The sequence below is a fragment of the Haliotis cracherodii genome, unplaced genomic scaffold (assembly GCF_022045235.1).
Source record: "Haliotis cracherodii isolate W230 unplaced genomic scaffold, xgHalCrac1.p SCAF_6, whole genome shotgun sequence".
In the NCBI taxonomy this organism is placed as follows: Eukaryota; Metazoa; Mollusca; class Gastropoda; order Lepetellida; family Haliotidae; genus Haliotis; species Haliotis cracherodii.
The window spans coordinates 68,526,447-68,544,508 of record NW_027266319.1 but is presented as its reverse complement, the minus strand read 5'-3'; the positions used below and the strand labels follow the sequence as shown (position 1 = coordinate 68,544,508).

Genomic DNA, 18,062 nt, shown 5'->3' with positions numbered 1-18,062 from the left:
TACGTGTTTGGAGGCAACGTAACACTCGTTTTGCACCAAGGAACATCACAGAAGACCTTACCATGTGGCGGGGGATCTGTCATGATATGGGGTTGTGTTTCCTTTGCCTGCAAACATCCACTGGTGACAATTCGTGGAAACCTGAATGGCCAACAATACCAAGATGCCTTTCTTCGTCCAGTGGTAGTCCTTCATTTTGACAGCCCTCCTCTTCAGACAAGACCTGTTTACACGGACGACAATGCTAGACCACACAGATCTCGGGCAGTTTTGGCTTATTTGCGTCAAGAAGCTCTTGTCAGTCTTCCTTGGCCGGCCTGTAGTCCAGATCTTAATCCGATTGAGCATCTCTGGGACATTCTTGGCCGGAAAATCAGACATAGTGATCCCCCAGTTCAAAATCTCGCTGGACTTGAAGCCGCACTTCACGAAGAATGGATCCCTCGCCCCAGAGAAGTATTCAACGACTTGGAATGAGTATGAGGCGTAGGGTTGAAGCTGTGGTCAATGTCGTGGATCATACACACGTTACTGACGTTTCTGTCTTGCAATAGACTCTGCACTCCCTAGGGTGTCTATGTGACACTTGATATGGTCTGCTGATATAAAAAAAAGATTTTCAATGTTTTCTAATCCTTCAATTTCTGGTCCTCGGTAAAATTCCTTTCTGCTCATATTTTTGGGGAACACAAGATAAACTTGCTTTGGGACAACTTTTGCATCACATGAGGTTTACATGTACGGCTTATAGCAATCGTACATCTCATTATAATAGTCATCATTAAGTGCCAAAAGTAACAGCTCACAACTATAGTGGGTGGCGCTTAACTTTTGTACATGTGTATATATGAAACAAACATACTCTTGAAAAAACGTCTGGACCAGAAAATCTAGTGATTAATATCATGAGCATCAATCCACGCAAATGGGATCGATGACATGCATCAACCACGTCAGCGAGCCTGACCACCCGATCCCGTTAGTCGCCTTTTTATGACAAGCATAGTCGCCTTTTACAGCAAGCATGGGTTGCTGAAGACCTATTCTATCCCGGATCTTCACGGGTCAAGTGATCAATATCATGAGCATCGATCCGGGCAATTGGAATCGATGACATGCATCAACCAAGTCAGCGAGCCTGACCACCCGATCCCATTAGTCGCCTTTTACAACAAGCATAGTCAAACATCTTAGAAAAACCTAAATTTTGCTATGGTGATGAAATGTGGTGGGGGCAGGCTAATTGAATCTAAGATATGTGTTCTTCCAATTTTGCACCAACTTTGATACATACCATCATTGGATACATTTTGACTTTGGTGACACCAACTTGCAAACTGTGCACACATATGTTAGAACTAAATACTCTCGAAGGTCAGTTGTTCGATTCCCTGGAGCTCAGTATCAGTGTACTGTTAAAAAACGGACCACTACTAAATTATGAGTGAGTGGCAGGTGCAACCAGTAGAGCAGGATTAAAGGATTTGTTACATATTGTTCTTGTACAAATAAGAGCATTTAAGGGACATATTTTCTGTTCCGGTATAGTCAGTATTTATTGTGCTCCTTAAGTGAGCATAATGCAGCAAAGGAATGTTGGAAATTTATGGATATAAGACTTTCCAACATTCCTTTGCTGCATTATGCTCACTTAAGGAGCACAATAAATACTGACTATACCGGAACAGAAAATATGTCCCTTAAATGCTCTTATTTGTACAAGAACAATATGTAACAAATCCTTTAATCCTGCTCTACTGGTTGCACCTGCCACTCACTCATAATTTAGTTGTGGTCCGTTTTTTAACAGTACACTGATACTGAGCTCCAGGGAATCGAACAACTGACCTTACGAAAACTACAGTGTACATAAATACTTTTAAGTGATGACAATTCGCTTACATGAGCATAAAATGTCACGTATAAAGTATAGGTTACCAGGTAGTTCCATCAGATGCGGTGACACATGTTCCTCAAATTCATCTCCCGCTCTACCACTTGGTCGAAACACCAGGAGTTTGGGAACAACAGCTGTCAAAGGTTGATTTGTTTCCTTTTTTTTCTTCTCCAAATGCTCGTTTAATATGTTACAGATTGATTCTGCCAAAAGATCATTTGTATTGAAAGGTGGCACCACTGTTATGTCAGCTGGGCAGATAAAGTCTGAAACAAGACAGAAACACCTATTTCCATAATCTATCAATTAAAAAATTGGTATATATCAAGAAAGGTTCTATATGATTTTTTGAAAAGTCCTTGACTGTTACTATGACCTAGCTGAAAAATGCTCAGGTACTTTTCCTTGATACTTTTGAAGCTAGAATTAAAATACGTGCTGACAAATATTGATAACTAAACTGCTGCTGTGACTGGTTTAAGCATCACGAACATAGTATTTCAGCTATATAACTATCACATCATGTGCTCTGTTATCATGTTTACTTTTGGGATACATTTTTGTAGGGGTAGATGTCATCCTTAATACTAGATCGGGTCGGCCAAACATAACATTTTGACATGTGAAAAGCATGCGTTTTGTCTCTTACTTTGTTATATAAAGCTATGTCAAAGCAGTTTTAAGACAGTTGATCTTTCACTGTCGTGAGATCTCGATAGGAGAAAGCCTTTGTGAGAATAATATTGTGATATTTTGAGGATAAATATGTAGAATGGCTACTTCGTGTTTAATTGTAAATAAGGTTCACTTGGCCAAAACGATTGTCCATCATGGAAATGTAGCCTGTTATATATTCTGTCAATGTTCTTGACTTCTTGTGTTGTAATACATGATAGTTAGTCATTGTCTTGATGTCATGGGCGGTCGGGAAGCCTAGTGGTTAAAGATTTCGCTTGTCACGCCGAAGACTGGGGTTCGATTCCCGACATGGGTACAATGTGCGAAACCCATTTCTGGTGTCCCCCACCGTGATATTGCTTGAATATTGCTAAAAGCACGTAAAAACTCACTCATTCACTTGATGTCTGCTATCCCTGAATCGAACATTCATCACGGACCTTTAAATGGGACATCTCTGAACATTTGGAAAAAGGACATTTGAATCCGACTATGATGGAATTCAACTTTTGTGTGGAACAACGTTAGATTTATTGATATTTTGACACTGTAGGAAAACAGTGTTTGTATTCACATAAATGCTTGTCAGACAAAGGAGAACTCTTAACATAATTTATCACATCATTTGCAATATAATGACATTTAAGCTGGTATTGCTGTCTGTAATAAATGTAATTAGCCTGAAGTTTTTCATTTTCGTTTGTAATAATGTGTGCTGAATATCCTTTGTTCTGCTTTGGATATGTAACAATAGCTCTGACCGGTAAAATATCTATTCAAATTTTAGTCTATCAAGTCTGGATGAGACAAACAAATGTCTAAAAGCAGTGAATGATCCATGCCACTTGACATGATGACCACGTGTCACCATGGGAATATTAGAAGTTTGTGTCTTCCCGGATACTCAATGGGGATAACCTAAGATTTGGTATATGCATACATTGTACACAACTCTTCGTATTAAGAACAATAGTCATCAGTAAGTACGATCTGGTGACAGAGTACACACAAGAGTTAGGGTTATCTTCATGTCAACTCCAAGGAGAGGGCTGTCGATGTTGCTTCCAATGTCGATGTATAGGTGTAGGGTATTGATCAGGATCATCATGTCAATCCCTGATGTCGATCGAGGTGAATACAGATAGTAATCTGACAAGTAGGTGTCAATCCGGAAGAGAAGGGTATAGATATCACTATGTCACTAACATCAAGGCAACAAGGACCGTCTCAGTGGTCGAATGGTAGATCGTCCGCCCAGAGAGGGGAAGGTCCGGGGTTTGATCCCCAGCCGCGTCATACAAAAAGACGTTAAAAGATGCTACATGTTGTTTCCCTGCCTGGCGCTCGGCATTAAGGGGCTAAAACAAGGACTGGTCGGCTCGGAGTCAGTATACTGTGTCTGAGTGGGGTATTCATGTTAAACTGGGGCATGGTATCTCAGTGTGCTAGCACTATAAATCAGCATCAATCCGGACTAGTACAAGCAGCCACACACACACACACACATACACGTGCATGAACGTCGCTATATAAGTGCAATAATCTTGGACGCGACATTAAACCCAATTTCACCTCACCTCAAAGCATAAAGGGAGAAGTGCATAAGTCGAAATCCATCCGTAGGTGAGGGGTATTGATGGCGATCCAAACTGTGATGTCGATCCCCATATGGAGTAGAATCGACATGTCGATGTAGATCATCTGGCGAAGGTCAATCCAAATATCGCGGTGAATCTATTGATCGAGACCTGGCTTCATGGCAATCCGAATGATGTTTACACTACTGCTGCGTTCAAACAGTAACCTCAGGTCGATGTCGATCCGATTGTCTGTGTCATCGATCCGACTGATGATGTTAATCCTTGATGGAAGAGCGCGTGCGATCCCGACTTACGATCATAGTAGTCGGTGACTGTCCCTTAGAAGCCTGCATTGAGAGTTTCCCGTGAGAATGGAAAATCGCAGGAAAACGCCATGGTACATTTTGTTCAGTGAACAAAAAACTAACGCTGTTCAGTATTTTTCAATGTGCCAAATCATCAAAATGGACACGTTCATCACCAGACTGATCTGTACAGCAAGTTTCATCTTGACATATTCAAAAGTTTGGGAATTCTGCTCCAGAAGCAAGCACCACCCTCATTTTCAGTTTAAGTCCAAAATGGCATACAAAATAAAAATAAAATATACAAGAGTGCTCTGAGAGCACAACATCCTAACATAAAACGGGACTGCGATACGTGTATCATCAACATGTCGACATCTTGTGTGTAGAGTGTCAGGGATGTTCTCTAAAAGCTGGAGGAGGAGTTGATTTCACAAGCTTAGAACCTCTCTCACAATTAGGCAAATGAAGCTCCGTAAAACAGGGGCAGTAACTCTGTCAAAATTAGTCGAAATAAAACGGGACTGCGATATGCGTATCATCAACATGTCGAACTTGTGTGTGTAGAGTTTCAGGGATATTCTCTGGAAACTGTAGGAGGAGTTGATTTCACAAGCTTAGTGCCCTCTGTGGAACGGACAGACGGACGGACTGCGCCACGACATAATTCCCCTTCGGCCATTCTTGCCCGGCTGGGGATAAAAACTATCCCAAATTATCAAATGGCACCAGATAACCACGAGACTGGTGTATAGCAACCATTCATCCTTACAATCTTTTTATACATCATGCCCCAATTACTCCTTATGAATATCAAAATAGATTCCTGTAATTTACATTTTTGTTTATTTTGAAAAATGTACTGGTATTATGTGTAGTTGATGACATAATTTGTCAGTGCCCGTTTCTTTTACAATACTTGAAAATATATTTCACCTCTCTCAGTTATATACTTGGAAAATTTACTATATTTACTTACAAACGTTATACTGTATAACACCTTCACTTTTCGCATACCACATTGCTTAGCCGCTGCATGGTAATGCATGGATGCATATGTAGCCAGATGGGCGTTAATATGACATAGATATGGGTATGACGTATACATAGAGGTTATCAGGCGAGTGTGTTTGGGGATGGTAAATATCCTGCATTAGGAATAAACATTGTATTTAGCGAGCAGGATATTTACCATCCCCAAACACACAAGCGTGATAACCTCTTTATCATATTATGTCATTCTTTAATTCTGTGCTTCACAATCGCTTTGCTTCTCTCACAAACATAACCGAAACATTGCGAGTTTTCCTGGAATGCGCGCATTAATATTTATTACGTCACAGGGTGATGTGTCAGTCGGACAGTGACAGTAGCCAATATAGTTCCAACTGAAATCTCTTTCTTATACAGTGGCGAAGCAACATATACGCAAAACAACAATTGTTTTTAATCGCCTTTCGCGGCAATCCATCGGTCTCTCCGCTAGAGTAACTCTCCTTTGTCAAAGGGAAGTCACTCTAACCCTTGTCTTTGAGACGTAACGGCCACGGTCAGACGTTGTTGACAGTCGGTCCGTCCTGTCATAACGCTATGAAGTGTAGTCAGATGTACACACGGCGACAAAACGAAATAAGGTAACAATTGAAACATATTTTGCCCAAATCCAACTATAGTGGGGCGGTTAAGGCTGGATTTTAGTCATAATTGTGCACTTTGGGTTAAAAACACCAAACTTGGCACACTTATACATTGACACATTCCGAACATTTCTGGATATGGATCCACCTCAGTAGCGCCACCTTATGACGTCAAATTATGTTCAATATATCAACATTAGTTTGTCAATTTTAGTCATTTATATAAAATTAATTGAGTCAATGTTGTATATAATTCAAATCTTATATGTAGCCCCCACTGGTGGCGAAGAAAATCCAAGATGGCCGCCAAAATGACGTAATCTTCAAAAAATGTCAAATGTTTGTCCACAATATCAGTGTCATTTGCTCACTGCAATCATATCGATCAAATATGGCTTCAAAACAATTCCAAGTAATGCTTTACTGAATGTATAAGCTTTTGGTACTAAAATTCATTCATTTGAAGCTAGATATGTATTCCGTAAGGCAGATCGGGGGAATATATTGAACTGCATGAACTTGGTTAAAATTCGGTAACTGAACTTGGAATGTGATAAAAATATTGGACCAGCACTGAAACATGCCTTTTTGATTCTTAATCATTAAGACTAACTAAACGAGCAACACTTATCCACAGACGTGATTTAAGGTTGAAACAATCTATCAGAGGAACATGCCATAAAGAGTATGTACCTGCCTCTTTGAAAGCTCTAGTCAGTATGAAATTTGTAGGACCAGGTATGAAAAAAACTACGGTAAACTACAGTTATAACGAACTCAAAGGGACCACTAATTTGAGTTCGTTGTAACCGTTGTTCATTTTAAACATATATACAGCAAATGGCTGAGACCACAAAACCAGTTCCGCCAGTTCGTTATAAGCGTGTTCATTATAAACATAGTTTATAGAACATCTTGTCTTCAAAGTGTGAAATCTCGGTGCAACAGCTCATCAACACAAAGACACCAATGAGACCGAGAAATACAAGTCCCAGTTTACTTGGTATTAAAGAAGAAAACGTGATCTTGTTGACACATTTCAAAATATGGTGTATTTGAACAGATATAGCACAGTGTGTGGTGTTTATGAAGACGAAGGTGTGGTATACCCACCAACATTCTCAAAAGATAACATCTATCATAATCCCTGCTCTACAACAGCATATCCACTTAATGGTATCAACATTTCACTATTGCAGCAGCGTTCAAAAGCTGAAGAGGAAGGAACATCACATGTTGTTCTTTTGACTAAAGAATGCACACAAACAAGGAAAACCATTTTCAAACAGCCCACAGTATATACTAATGTACCCCCATCCTGTTTTAGCAGGATGGGTAATTATGTGCCTCAATTAAAATTACCTTTCATCAAGGATGTAGATAGTCTTAGCACAATGCCTGACCATGAGTAAAACTGGTCATATCACATGAAGGAAGTATTGGGAAAATAAGACAAACATAGCCTCCAAAAACAATTGCCCATATGCCAATGTTCTAGAATGTGCACACTCTGTTGCTCTGCTACAGCATTCAATTAATGTGGTACAAAAAGGGTATTGAGCATTTGAATCCTGGTCAGATGCAAGTGCTTGCCTTGGATGAACCACTATACACAATTGCTAAAACAATCTAGTGGAACTGTCCTGAATTATGTGATACACTTCCTTATCATGTTTGGTAGATTCGCATATAGAAAGTTGCTTTCAGGATTCTCAGAAACTGTCCCAAAGGAAGTAGATGGAAAACTGCATTTGTGCTGCTGGAATGGCCTCAGTCAGATTTGTTGATTCCTTCATCATGTGTACCCATCTTACTACAACATCAGACATCTGTGCGATATAAGGAAACAGAAGCGAACTCAGACGATCCTTTCAGAAGCTGCTCAGCCCATTTCACTACTGGCCCCTTGTTCTTGAACAAAAACTTTGTATATTGTGCCTGGTGGGTGCAATTCTAAAAGCAGATGTCCCAAAGTTTGCAGCATCACTTATCATATTAATGGCTTGCGTTTCACAGATATGTCCCTCTTACAGTAGAGCACGAACACCGCTGTACCTCGAATATTGTTCCGGTGGATTCGTGACACACTAAACTAAAGACTAAACGGACATTCTCTTGTGTGGCACAAGGTCAGACACATGAACAATTTAATAGCCGTATGAAAGGCGATAGAGGTGCAGTTGGATTGACTGAAAGAGCTGAGAGTTTTCTTTTAGAGGCCACGGAATTCTAAGACATTGTCACTATTTCCTGCCTTCACCGGTTCATATGCTTGGGATACGTGTCAAGTATTTTCGGAAGTCGTCAATGCTTTCCCATCATCAGCAGATATCTCTGACAACACAATGCAGAATCTTGAGCAGTTTGTCGTTCTCACTGGTTTATTTGGAAGGTCAATGAAAGGCAAAATCTCTGTTCATGAAGATCCCAGACAATTGACATTTCAACCCAAAGAGGCAGCCCTGAGACAGCACCAATGGATATTTGAGGATAGGTGCTTGACAAACGTCCCACACTACAGCATCTTGTAGCCAGGGGTTGGGAGAGGACATGCAGTAATATATAGATACCCAAGTGGACAACACTTGGTCGGGCACAAAGAAGTGTTATAGCCTAACACTACACTTGCAAGAAATCTTGCAAACCTTAGTAAACTTTACACTCCCTGCCTGTACAGTGCTATGTGATAATTTGAAGGAAAGAGTTCACTGTAAGTTAATTTCGAACCGTAAACACATACATTGAACCGATATTCCTGGTCCTACTTAAGTAGGAAGTAAGTCAATGTCATAGATTCATGGCAATAATGTCAATAATACCTTTACATACATTCTTGTTTTTAAGATATGAATCCATTCCCAGATGAATGATTTTGGGGTGATCTAATATAAACTGGGTGGAACCTTTCTCAGTAGACCATTTATAAATTAATATGCCGAGAATAGATCATAGACGATACATATTAATTGATACAATGTCATTTAAAATGTTTCATCATATCAAAACTTATCAACTTATTCTTAGTTCAAAGATATCAAATGAAATTTATATCTGCTGTAGAAATAGAAAATTTCTGAAAACTAAAACATATTGGAGGCCATCTTGGATTTTCGTCATCACCAGGAGGCGCTGCATACCAGATTTGAATTATATACAGGATTGTTGTGATTACTCCTAAATACATTACAATGATAATTTGTATAAATTGGCCAGATAACTATGATTTGTTGAGTACAGATTGATATCATTAGAGATTCAGCCATGCCGGCGGCCATCTTGGATTTTCTACCACCAGGGGGCGCTGCAAACTATATTTGAATTATATACAGCTCTGCTGCAATTAATTCCGCATGCATTAGTATGGATATATGTATAAATGGATCAGATAAGTATGATATATTGAGTATATATTGATACCATTAGAGAGTTCAGCCATGTTGGCGGCCATCTTGGATTTTCTACCACCAGGGGGCTCTGCTGAGGTGGATCCATATCCAAAAATGTTTGGAATGGTTCAATGTATAAGTGTGCCAAGTTTGGTGCTTTTAACCAAAAGTGCACAATTTTAGCCTTAACCGCCCCACTACTATGTTAATTTGTGGAGAAGGTTTCAAGCCGCAAAGGTCTACAAGCACAGGTATGGCTACTGGCCCCGCTTGGCTAGGCCTCGTGCCCTCGCAAAATTGTTTCGAAATTTACATCTCCAAAGTTGCCAAAAGTTATAAAATGCCTCAGCTACATCACAGTTAGACACTGATTTTCAGTATATTAGACTGTTCTTTTGATAATGATAGCAATTATCCCTGTAGCTTATCCAGATTCCCGATGGTTAATTCTGATCGCCGAATGACGAGAGCGACGCCATGTTTGTTTATAAACAGTGAAAGTAGTCCCTACTTGACCTTTGATATTTGCATCTCTATCCGCATATGACCCCAACGGATATCGTTTTTATCCGTTGGCTTTATCCTTCCGAGAAACCTACCAATTATTTGATAAAATGAAAATATACTTCATTTTTAAAAGTGTGACATTGGACCATCAAGGGCAACACTTTTAGTACCTATTGTGAACACGTCAACAAAGTGACAAGGAGTGAATGATCAGCTGATCTTACTGCCTTGCTTCACACGACTATGAAGTGGTTCTATACATAACTTACATTTCAGCACATGACAACAGATAGAACATTGTTTAGGCGAAAAGATAAACTGTGCTGTCCATACACTGGCGTGGACGTTGCCAAAAAAGATGAACCATATAGTGGTTAAATGTCTATGGGTGTGATAGTAACCTCTCATATTGGGCAAACTACATGTAACAAATGTTATATTTGGGATAACCTTTCTTAGAAAAGAACAGATGCTAGTACTCTTTTTGGTTGAGTCCCATCCGGGATTCGAACCCACACCTGCCAGGGTGAGGCACCTAATCGCCAGCACACAAAGACAGCGATCCAACCCACTCAGCCAACGAAGGGGGCGGTCGGGTAGCCTAGTGATTAAAGCATTCGCTCGTCACGCCGAAGACCCGGGTTCGATTCCCGACATGGGTACAATGTGTGAAGCCCATTTCTGGTGTCCCCCGCCGTTATATTGCTTGAATATTGCTAAAAGCGGCGTAAAACCATACTCATTCATTCATTCATTCATTCAGCCAACGAAGCTTCCATAAAAATGAAAGTCCGACAACTGGTAGTCTAGATCACGTACTTTGAGTACACCCCTACCATCGCTGACTTTGTGTGCTGGCGATTAGGTCTCTCACCCTGGCAGGTTTGGTTTCGAATCCAGGACGGGACTCAACCCAAAAAAGTATTATAATCTTTACTTTACTAAGAAAGTGTTATCCCAAATATAACATTTGTTACATTTGACCACTTTCTAAATGGCATTGTGTATTCAAAACTACATGTACATGCGCTGTCAGTTTAAGGTTGGACCGGCCGGGTCAGAGAATTGAATATAAATTGAAGAAGATCGCTCATTGTATGATTCCACATTTTGACATTCTTCAATAACAAGTTAAAATGTGTTGATACAAAGAGTGTACAACAATTATTTTTATATAGGTGTTTAATCTTACGTATATTTTGTTGTTTCCATGATTCATTTAGGACCTTTAGTGTGCGATTCCCATGACATCTGATTTTTTTCTTTCTATTGTAATCATAAACTGCCCAGAATTATTGAAAATAAGATACAATTTCTTACTTTCTAGACAAAAGACATCAGCTATTTTGAGCATAAGCAAGAATTAGTGTTATGAATACATACCCATTTCTCGTGCTTGGTTTCTGCAAATAGAAAATGAATGGAATATTCATCATTTTCAATCAGGGCCACATAAATGGCTTAAAAGCTCAAAAATATGTTCTGTGTTTCCTCTGATTTACAACATTGTATTCATAAAGCTGAAACTCTGTATATGATGCAATTTTCATTATAATGGCAAAACATATGTGTTGAATTTCCCCACTGCTAACTGCAGTTGTACCACGCTAATTCTAGTTTGAACAAAGTAATGGCGATAGAACAGATTTTATCACATAATGGTCAGCGTTGTTGGTGCTGTAAATCAATCCAATATATATGCAAATGATTTCGCCGTGAAGGAACTACTTCGATTACTATCTAAACCACAAACAATATATGATGCAGAATCATTCCAAGGTGTGCTGTATCTAAACTTTGAACAAATGTGTATTTTCTGAGTTATTGTATGATCAAATTGTATTGCCTGACATTTGACCTGTTAAGAGTTTGTGGAATAACATATGACATATGCTAACATATAATGAGCGCAATAACCCACAACGAAAAATCCAAGATGTGATACTAAATATATAGAGAATACTACACTAATTCTCGTTAGATACCATTTTTCACAAAACGAGTGGACTTTCTATGAATAGTTGTGTACCTCGGTGCAGGACCGCTCAGGATTCCAGGACCGCTCCTGCTTCTGATTGGTCGAGAGGATCACGTGACCGCTGTGACGTCACTTCCGGTCACGTGACCTGCGCATACGTAAAAGGTGAACAGGATCGACATTGAAAGAAGCGCGTCAAAAATCTTTTGTTGTTGTTGTTCTAAACATAGACGTGGTGGTGGTGGTGGTGGTGGTGGTGAAGGGAGAGTGGTGGTGAAGGGAGGAAGGTGGGAGGAGGAGGAGGAGGGGGAGGAGGAGGAGGAGGAGGGGGAGGAGGAGGGAGGAAGGGAGGAAGGGAGGGAAGGAGGAGGTGGGTTCATGGTTTTGTTTTGTTTTGGGGTGTGTGTGTGGTAATGGCATGTGGAGATGATAGCTCACTGAGACGAGCTTATCATACACAGTCGACGACTCTGCCACTTTGTTGCTAGGTTGACGTCATATCGGCGAAGGATCTTGCAACAACATTCCACAAATCATGTCATCGGGTATGGTGATGTGATTGTAAACTTTGAGTTGTAAGGTTTCGTTCCAAAAGGCGATCGTGTATTGTAGCCAACTATGACAGTCGTTCGTCTAAGTGACAGTCGGAAAGTGGCGAATTTAAAGGTGCTAAAGGTGTTGCCTGAATTTCTAAAGTTGAATCGACAGGCACAGACATGGACGTGGTGTAGGAATGCAGGAAGCGGTCAGATGTCGATCTTGTTTTGTTTTGGTTTTGGTTTTCTCTGGGGTGTGCATGGCGATCCTGTTTTGTTTTTCTTCATCTTACAGACAACACAACACTTTTGCCACTTTGATAGTGAACGTATGTACATTCCTAAAACGCAGTGAACGTATGTACCCTCCTCAATCAGGAATGTTGACAGTCAGGTGATCGTAGGTTCAGTGAACAAGTGTCAGGTCAATAAGGACAGAAAGGTTGGTTCTTTTGATGTAGGGTACGCGTCTGGGCACTCAGTCGAAAGGCAGGCATCTCATCCACAGGAACGGAGGTAGACACTTTGGTATGAAACCATGCTAATACCGTGGCAACATTCTTGGCGGTGTCCTTCCAGTCCAACGTATCTAACACTTGATTAAAAGTCCACCCACGCACGCGTTAGGTCAGCATGTAGAGACAGTACACACCACACAACGTGCTGTATCCATGTTGTAAGGGGCGTGTATTCCATCGTTGTTGAATCTGACCCATGCGATTCAAAGTCTCTTTAAACAGGGGTAATGAATACAGTCCATAGCTATCCATCATTTCCACGGATCCAGGAGCTGGACGATAGACGCTCACCCAGTGTGTGCCAGGTTAATCGCTTAAATCTGTGTTGATCACGTAGGCTTTGGGGTAAAAGGGGTCATCCTGTTGCCATCCCAGTCTGGCAAAGTCATCTCTGGCCAGGGTGCCCCGGTAGATGGCATGAAGTGGTTCGCCATCAGCCACGAGGGCTTCTAAATCCAAGGTGCTCAACCCGAGTGGTTCATCCATGGTTCCTTGTAGGAGGAGAAAAAGTGTGGCATGACCGTCTGTCGCTGCTCTTTTTATACCATCATCGCATTCCGGAAACGATCTATTTCCAGAAATTTTCGTATTCCTCATAGCAGATGAGGGTGACTGGGTCCTCGAGAGCTTGTCCAAACCGGATTTCCAAACCCAACTTGCCAGTGTGTCGAGGGTAGTTGATGCCTTCATCAGCGCCAAGGTCTGGGGTGAGATCCACCACCCACAAGGTGTAACCTTGAGTAAAGGCCTTGGGAGTCAGTTCGCAGGTCTCAGGTCGCCATATCTGCCCAGTGTTTCGGAACAGATTCATGTAGACTTGTTTCAAATGGGCGCTGTTGTTGCTGAAGTCGCTTTTCATTTCCATGCCATAGACTTCCTGGCCGTTGACTTTGAGCTTCATCATGGTGACATGATTGTGTTTGAAGTTGTACGGATTCTTCTCTTTGCTTCCTACGTAGGCACTATTGTCCACCAGTCCCAGGACCACGCGTTTTGGTAATTGGCCACCGATGAGGTGATCCTTGTGAAAGCCCCTACCGCCTCTCGGGATGTCATGGGCAGTAACATGCACACGTGAAAGGGGATACTTGGCAGTCACCCCAGCATTTAGACTGGACACGTGTGTTTCTTGGACAGCAGGATCGATGTTGAGTTGACGGACATAGAATTCGGCTTTGGTCAGGGCTAGTTTGTAGACACCATCAGCAGCACACATGAAGAAGAACTCATCGGGACTTCGTAGCAATTCCAGTTTCATAGGGACACCATCCAGCAGATAATGGTCTTGAAGAAACAGGTCACAGTGTAGACGGCCTGTAAGTTCCGCTTTTTTGGTGGGTACGATAAGATCACGTCGCGTTCTGACACCTGTGTTTCTTGTGTTCGCATCTGCATCAGAATTGAAGACGTCCATTTTACCAGCATCGTCGGTGAACCATCCAGGACATCGAAGGTGAGATGTTATGGCTTCTGTAGGGTTTCCAAGTAGGCTCTGTAAGGGTAAGTGCCCATGGAGGGTGTGATCTCCAACTGATTGTGTCCCACTTACAGCCGCACTTCGCGAAACAGGGAATGCATCACATTGTTGACAGTTGATACGGGGTTATCCGCTAGAACGGTATCCGTGCCATCATCTTTCGTCACACGTAGACATACTCTCAGGTAGCACTGTTTCAAATCAATGTAAGTGTTCACGGGATTGGAAATGTTAAACTGGAGTGATCCTGCTACAGAGGGTGGTGCCAAGGGACTATAGCGAATCCACTGACCCTCTTGCACAGAGGTGGACAAAGGGGGTACAGTAAAGAGATCCAACTGGGCCTTTGAACAATCGCAAGCATCTCGGCGCATCATGATGATGGATGTTTCACCCTTTTCTCTGCCTTGAAGGACGTCTGGTCAGGTTGAAAGTCTGATGAGGACTGACCTTTAAACCATTTTTCTTTTTCTTTTACGCTGTTTCTGGTTGGTGGTGGTGGTGGTGGTGGTGGTTGGGACGACTTTACGACTTTTAGGGGGTCTCGGCTCCTCACGTTCCTCCAAGACATCCATCTGGGCGTCTCTGTGTAGGTTTTATAGTCCTCACCAAGGATCGGTAGTTGAACAAATCCGAGCATTCTCAAGAGTGGACTTGCCATGATCACTTCTGTGGAATAGAGTGGTCCACCAGTATTTCCCATGAGAGGATGATTGATTGCTACTTCTTGAGGGGCTTGGAATCGCACCTTTCAATCTTCAAGCATGTCAAATCGAAGACTATCTTTGGGATACATGACATCAATGACAAACCGTCTTCCATCACTTTGGACGCTGTCTGAGGGCTGTTCTTTTAAGACATTCGTAATATGTTCCTGAATCAAACGGTTGAGGGTTTTCACCAAATCTTCAGATGAATAGACGCCTTTCTCGATTGGAATCTTCTTGTAACGGACGATACCATACTGTGGCTGTGGTATAGCGCTCCCCGTGCTTTCATACACAAGGGTGTCTTTTTTCAGTTTGAGGTTCAGCGCAAACCAGTCAAAGGGTGGGGCGACGTTGTACCATGTCATCGAAAAGTGAATTTCGCTGACGCCCACCTCCCACTGTTGACGGTCCAGATGCAGAGAATAAGGCAACTTGATTTCATACGCATTGACGGTGTTGTTTGGATAGATGTCCATGGAGGCATCACTGGGTAGGGTCATGTAAAAGTCTTGTTTCGAAAAAAAGGTGACAGCCATGATGACGTGAGCTAATGTAGAAAACTCTGGGTGGATGAGGTATCAAGTTGAAGTCTTGTGGTGGGTGGGGTCGTCGTGGGTATGCCTGGTGAGGCGGCCAAGGTGGGTGGTGGAAGTATGTATCCCAAACAACTGGAGAGCAGGGCTGTCCACAACTGTTTCTCTCCATGATCCAAGGCCAACTGTACCATGCTCATGATGATCATGCCATATATCACAATGATCTGAGCAAAAAACACGACTTCACTGCGGGGTAACGTCATGCCAAAACAACACCAAGGTGAGTGTCGGCGCTGGTGCAGCAGCAGTAGTTCATCGGTACCCACGGATGCTGAGAGGCTTCTCTGCAGAGGTAATGACGGTGGTGGTGGTGGTGACGGTTCTGTCATCGCGTGTGTCCACCCTCTGAATGAGTCTGAGAGACATTATTTTATCTGTAAATCATCTGCAGGGATCCACGAATTAAAACTGGCAGGGTAGCCAGTCCATTCCACCAAGACCTCTTCTTGACCCTGTTTCGGTCCTGGATGTCTTTTCAGCATGCGATCCACGGCATACACATCGTCTGTTTTCAAGATGGGTTGTATTTCTTCAGGGTAAAAAGTTCCTTGGAGGACTTCACCATGATCACCTTTGATCCGATACACAGGAAGTGTTCTCCCAGTCACCAACCGATCCACCCTAAACAGTTCAGTGGTCCAATTGGGGAGATAACCTTTCTCAAAGGTGCCTTTGGTTTTGTTCAGACGTACACGGGTGCCCGGCAGTAAAAGATCTTGTCTTGGGGGACGACAGTCTTTGTGTTGTTATTTTCTTTTTGCGCTGAAGCCGTTGTTGTTGTTTTTCCTCCATGTAGTCTAACACCCGAATTTCTGACAGGGGATCTCCTGGGAGGACGTCCACAGGTCGCTGGCCAATGGTCCGATGCACACGACGGTTGTACAACTTGATCAACTGGGGTAAGACTTTCAAATAGTGCCTGGTCCCATGCTGTGTAAAGTATCGCCACATTTTATTTTTCAGAGTCCTTTGAAACCGTTCCACCACGGCTGCTTTCGTTTCAGGATTTTGACTGGTGTAGAAATGAATGCCATGCTTTGTCATGAGAGCCTGGAAAGCACGGTTGACAAATTCTCTGCCTTTGTCTGTTTGCAATTGAGCAGGGAGTCGGTCTTTGGCTTGTTGCATCAGCAAGGTTTGAAAAGCTTCGGTCAAAGCAGAACTGCTCTTGGCCTTCAGGGGTTGCACCCATGCCATCTTTGAAAACACATCGATCATGCACAGCAGATATTTGAATCCTTCGTTGTCATCTTGAAAGGCAATCATGTCACTCAAGTCTGCTTGCCACAGTTCATCGACCCCTCCCACACGATAGTGGTCTCTCGGAAAGGAGCGTCTGGCTGGTTTGTGCAAGGTGTAGGTACTTTTGGTTTGCAACCAACGCTTGATTTGACTTTGCGATGGCTTGGTTTTCTTCTTGCTTTTACTGGTTCTTGCATATTGAGCGTGGATGCGTGCTGCTTTCCACAAAGGTCGCCAGCCTCCAAAACTTGCAGGATGTTCAGGATGAAAGTAGTTTTTTTCCAACCAGGCTGTCCAAAGGGAAGTAGGAAATCCTTTGTTTTGTTTCCCTGCAGCAGCAGCAGAGGGAAGAATGCGCTGTCGCGTCTTGGTCTGTTGCTTCATTTCTCTCAGACTGATGCCATTTCCTACATGAATGGCCTTTTTATAGAGAAGGGGAGAGATTTATTTTTTTCTTAGGTGGTGCTAAAGGGTATCCATGAACCTCGCCTGTTGATGACTCTGTCCTGTTTGGTATCAGATTGAGGTGGAGTCATCAACCATGGGGTTGACATCACATCTTTTTCTTCCTCCACTGGTGGATCCAGTTGCCACGATGGAGGTGGGGGTGGCATCTCATCTTCTTCTTCTTCTTCTTCTTCTTCTTCTTCTTCCGCTTGTGGATCCAGCTGCCGCCTCCTTCTTCTTCTTCTCTCTTTGTGACTTTGCGGGGAGAATGTGGGGAGGGAGAACTGGGTTATGGGTGTTTCTGGTGTGGCATGAGGATGGTGTTGCTGCTGCTGCTGCTTCTGCATCCATTGCCATCGTTGAGGATTTCCAATTATTTCATGAGGGACATGACTGTTGGCCAAATGGTGACTCAAAATGGTCCAACCTGCAGGCCCATCTTTGGTTTTCCGGTGACGCACAAAATCGTTGATCAAGTCCACCATGTGTGTGCCAGGGACAGGTTTCCCTTCCACGGTCAGGGTTCCCTCTGGAGTCCAACTCAAGTCAGGATTGTTTTGAACCCTTG

At 42.4% G+C, this 18,062-nt stretch overlaps 1 protein-coding gene across 3 annotated transcripts in view; it reads right to left on the bottom strand.

Moving 5' to 3' along the window:
• Positions 1 to 18,062, bottom strand: part of LOC139445999 (WASH complex subunit homolog 1-like) — a 136,144-nt gene that overhangs the window by 103,378 nt on the left and 14,704 nt on the right. For 2 of the 3 annotated variants that reach the window (XM_071227266.1, XM_071227265.1), the window contains exons 2-3: positions 11,374 to 11,393; positions 1,939 to 2,163 (exon numbers count right to left, since the gene is read on the bottom strand). In XM_071227266.1, the coding sequence (XP_071083367.1) occupies positions 1,939 to 2,163; positions 11,374 to 11,377 (229 nt within the window). In that variant the 5' untranslated portion in view covers positions 11,378 to 11,393. The remainder of the gene's footprint in view (positions 1 to 1,938; positions 2,164 to 11,373; positions 11,394 to 18,062) is intronic. The other variant, XM_071227268.1, reaches the window with a different exon arrangement.